Genomic DNA, 1675 nt, shown 5'->3' on the forward strand with positions numbered 1-1675 from the left:
CCACGCCGGCGGAATCAAACGAGCGCGCCGCTGCCGAGGAGCGCCTCGACGCCGGCGTCGACGGCCGTCGCGTCGAGCGGCTCCACCGGAAGTCCGCGGAATACGCCCCGCAGCGACAGCTCGCTCGCGAACAAGACCATGTGGCTGACCGCTCGAAATTCGCATTCGGCCCGCCCCCCCGCGACAAGTCGTCCCAGTCGATCACGCCACCTTTTTTCTTTTTTTTCTTTGTTTGTTGTTTTTTTCGTTTGATTTTTCTTTTCCGGGGGTCCCGCACTCCTCGGGCCAGAGGAGCAGGTCCGCGGCCGCCATGCAGTGGAGCGCGACGAGCGGGTTGCCCGCGCCGTGGAAACTCACGTCGAAGTCGGTTTCGAGGCCGGCCGTGCGGCCGTCGACGAGGTGCGACGCGCCGTCGCCCCGCGCGCCGCCGACGTGTATCCCGACGTCCAAACCCTCGAGGCTCGCCGCGACGGTCTCCGGCGGCGAGTCGCTCAGGATGAGCGTGTGGACGCGGCGCCCCGGGAGCCGCGCTCGCAACTCCGCGACGACGCGGAGCGCGTTCCGCAGGTGCCCGCCCTGGCTCCTCATCGAGATCGAGGCGAGGGCCGTCGCGGAGGCGTTCACGGATAGATCGGGGTGGATCAGGTCGCCGAGGCGCACGTGGACGACGACGCGGAGCTCGCCGTCGGCCGCGCCGCAGTCGACGAAGGCGTCGTGGTCGACGGCCGCGTAGGCCTCGGCGACCGCGCGCCTCTCCCACGCGGGGTCGTCCGCCGGCGGGAGCGCGTCGAAGCCGAACCACTCGTCGAACGGCGGCGCGACGAAGCACTCGAAGTGGTCCCGGAACACCGCGTCGCCCGTGGGCCAGCGGCACAGTTTACACTGTGACCTGACCCAATCTCGTTCGTGGCAGTAGAGCGACGGTGCGAAGCCGTCGTAGAGGCCGTCGACGTCGCGCAGGTAGGCGCCACTGTGACCCACGTACTCCTGGAAGTAGCGCGCGCCCGGCGGCCCGCGGCGGTCGGCGATCTTTTCGACGACGGCGCGTCCGACGTGGCCGAGGCCGTCGGTTGGAGTGTGTGTGTGATGAATTTTTTTTCGACACTTGCTCGGAAAGTAGTGATTCAAGTCGGATGGAGCAAACGTCGATCCGCGCTCGCAGACGTGCTTCGACACGAGGGCAAAGTCGGGCGAGATCGCCGGCGCCGCCAGCGCGAGGCGCCACCATGACGTGTTCGACATGTCTCGCTTGCCGGCGGGCTTGCCGGCGGGCCTGCCGGCGGGCTTGCCGGAGGGCTTGCCGGCGGGCTTGCCGGCGGGCCTGCCGGCGGGCTTGCCGGCTGGCTTGCCGGCGGGCTTGCCGGCGGGCTTGCCGGCGGGCCTGCCGGCGGGCGTGTCCAGCGTGACGCGCCCCGCCGCCGCCGCCGCCGCGAAGGCGATCGCGCGGATGAGGTGCATGGTTGAATCTGCGGGGGAATCGATGCGATCGGGACTTCGTCTCCGGAGCGAGCAACCTCGTCGTCGAGTGGAAAGATGGGTGGTCGTCGGAACGCGGGGCGGGGCCGACGGCTCGCGGATCGAAGACGACTTTCTTCGGCGACGAACGACCGCGGGCCCCCGGCGCCGGGACCGCTCCCCCCACCGGGCGTTCACGATGGTCGAGGCCATGAGGCGG

At 69.9% G+C, this 1675-nt stretch overlaps 1 protein-coding gene across 1 annotated transcript; it reads right to left on the reverse strand.

Annotated features, from left to right (window-relative positions):
• Positions 1–1675, reverse strand: AURANDRAFT_72858 (expressed protein; the record flags this gene model as incomplete). Its single annotated transcript, XM_009044670.1, has 1 exon — positions 1–1675. One exon carries the CDS (start codon positions 1666–1668, stop codon positions 202–204), a length of 1467 nt encoding a protein of 488 aa, XP_009042918.1.

The sequence above is a fragment of the Aureococcus anophagefferens genome (genome assembly GCF_000186865.1).
Source record: "Aureococcus anophagefferens unplaced genomic scaffold AURANscaffold_640, whole genome shotgun sequence".
In the NCBI taxonomy this organism is placed as follows: Eukaryota; class Pelagophyceae; order Pelagomonadales; family Pelagomonadaceae; genus Aureococcus; species Aureococcus anophagefferens.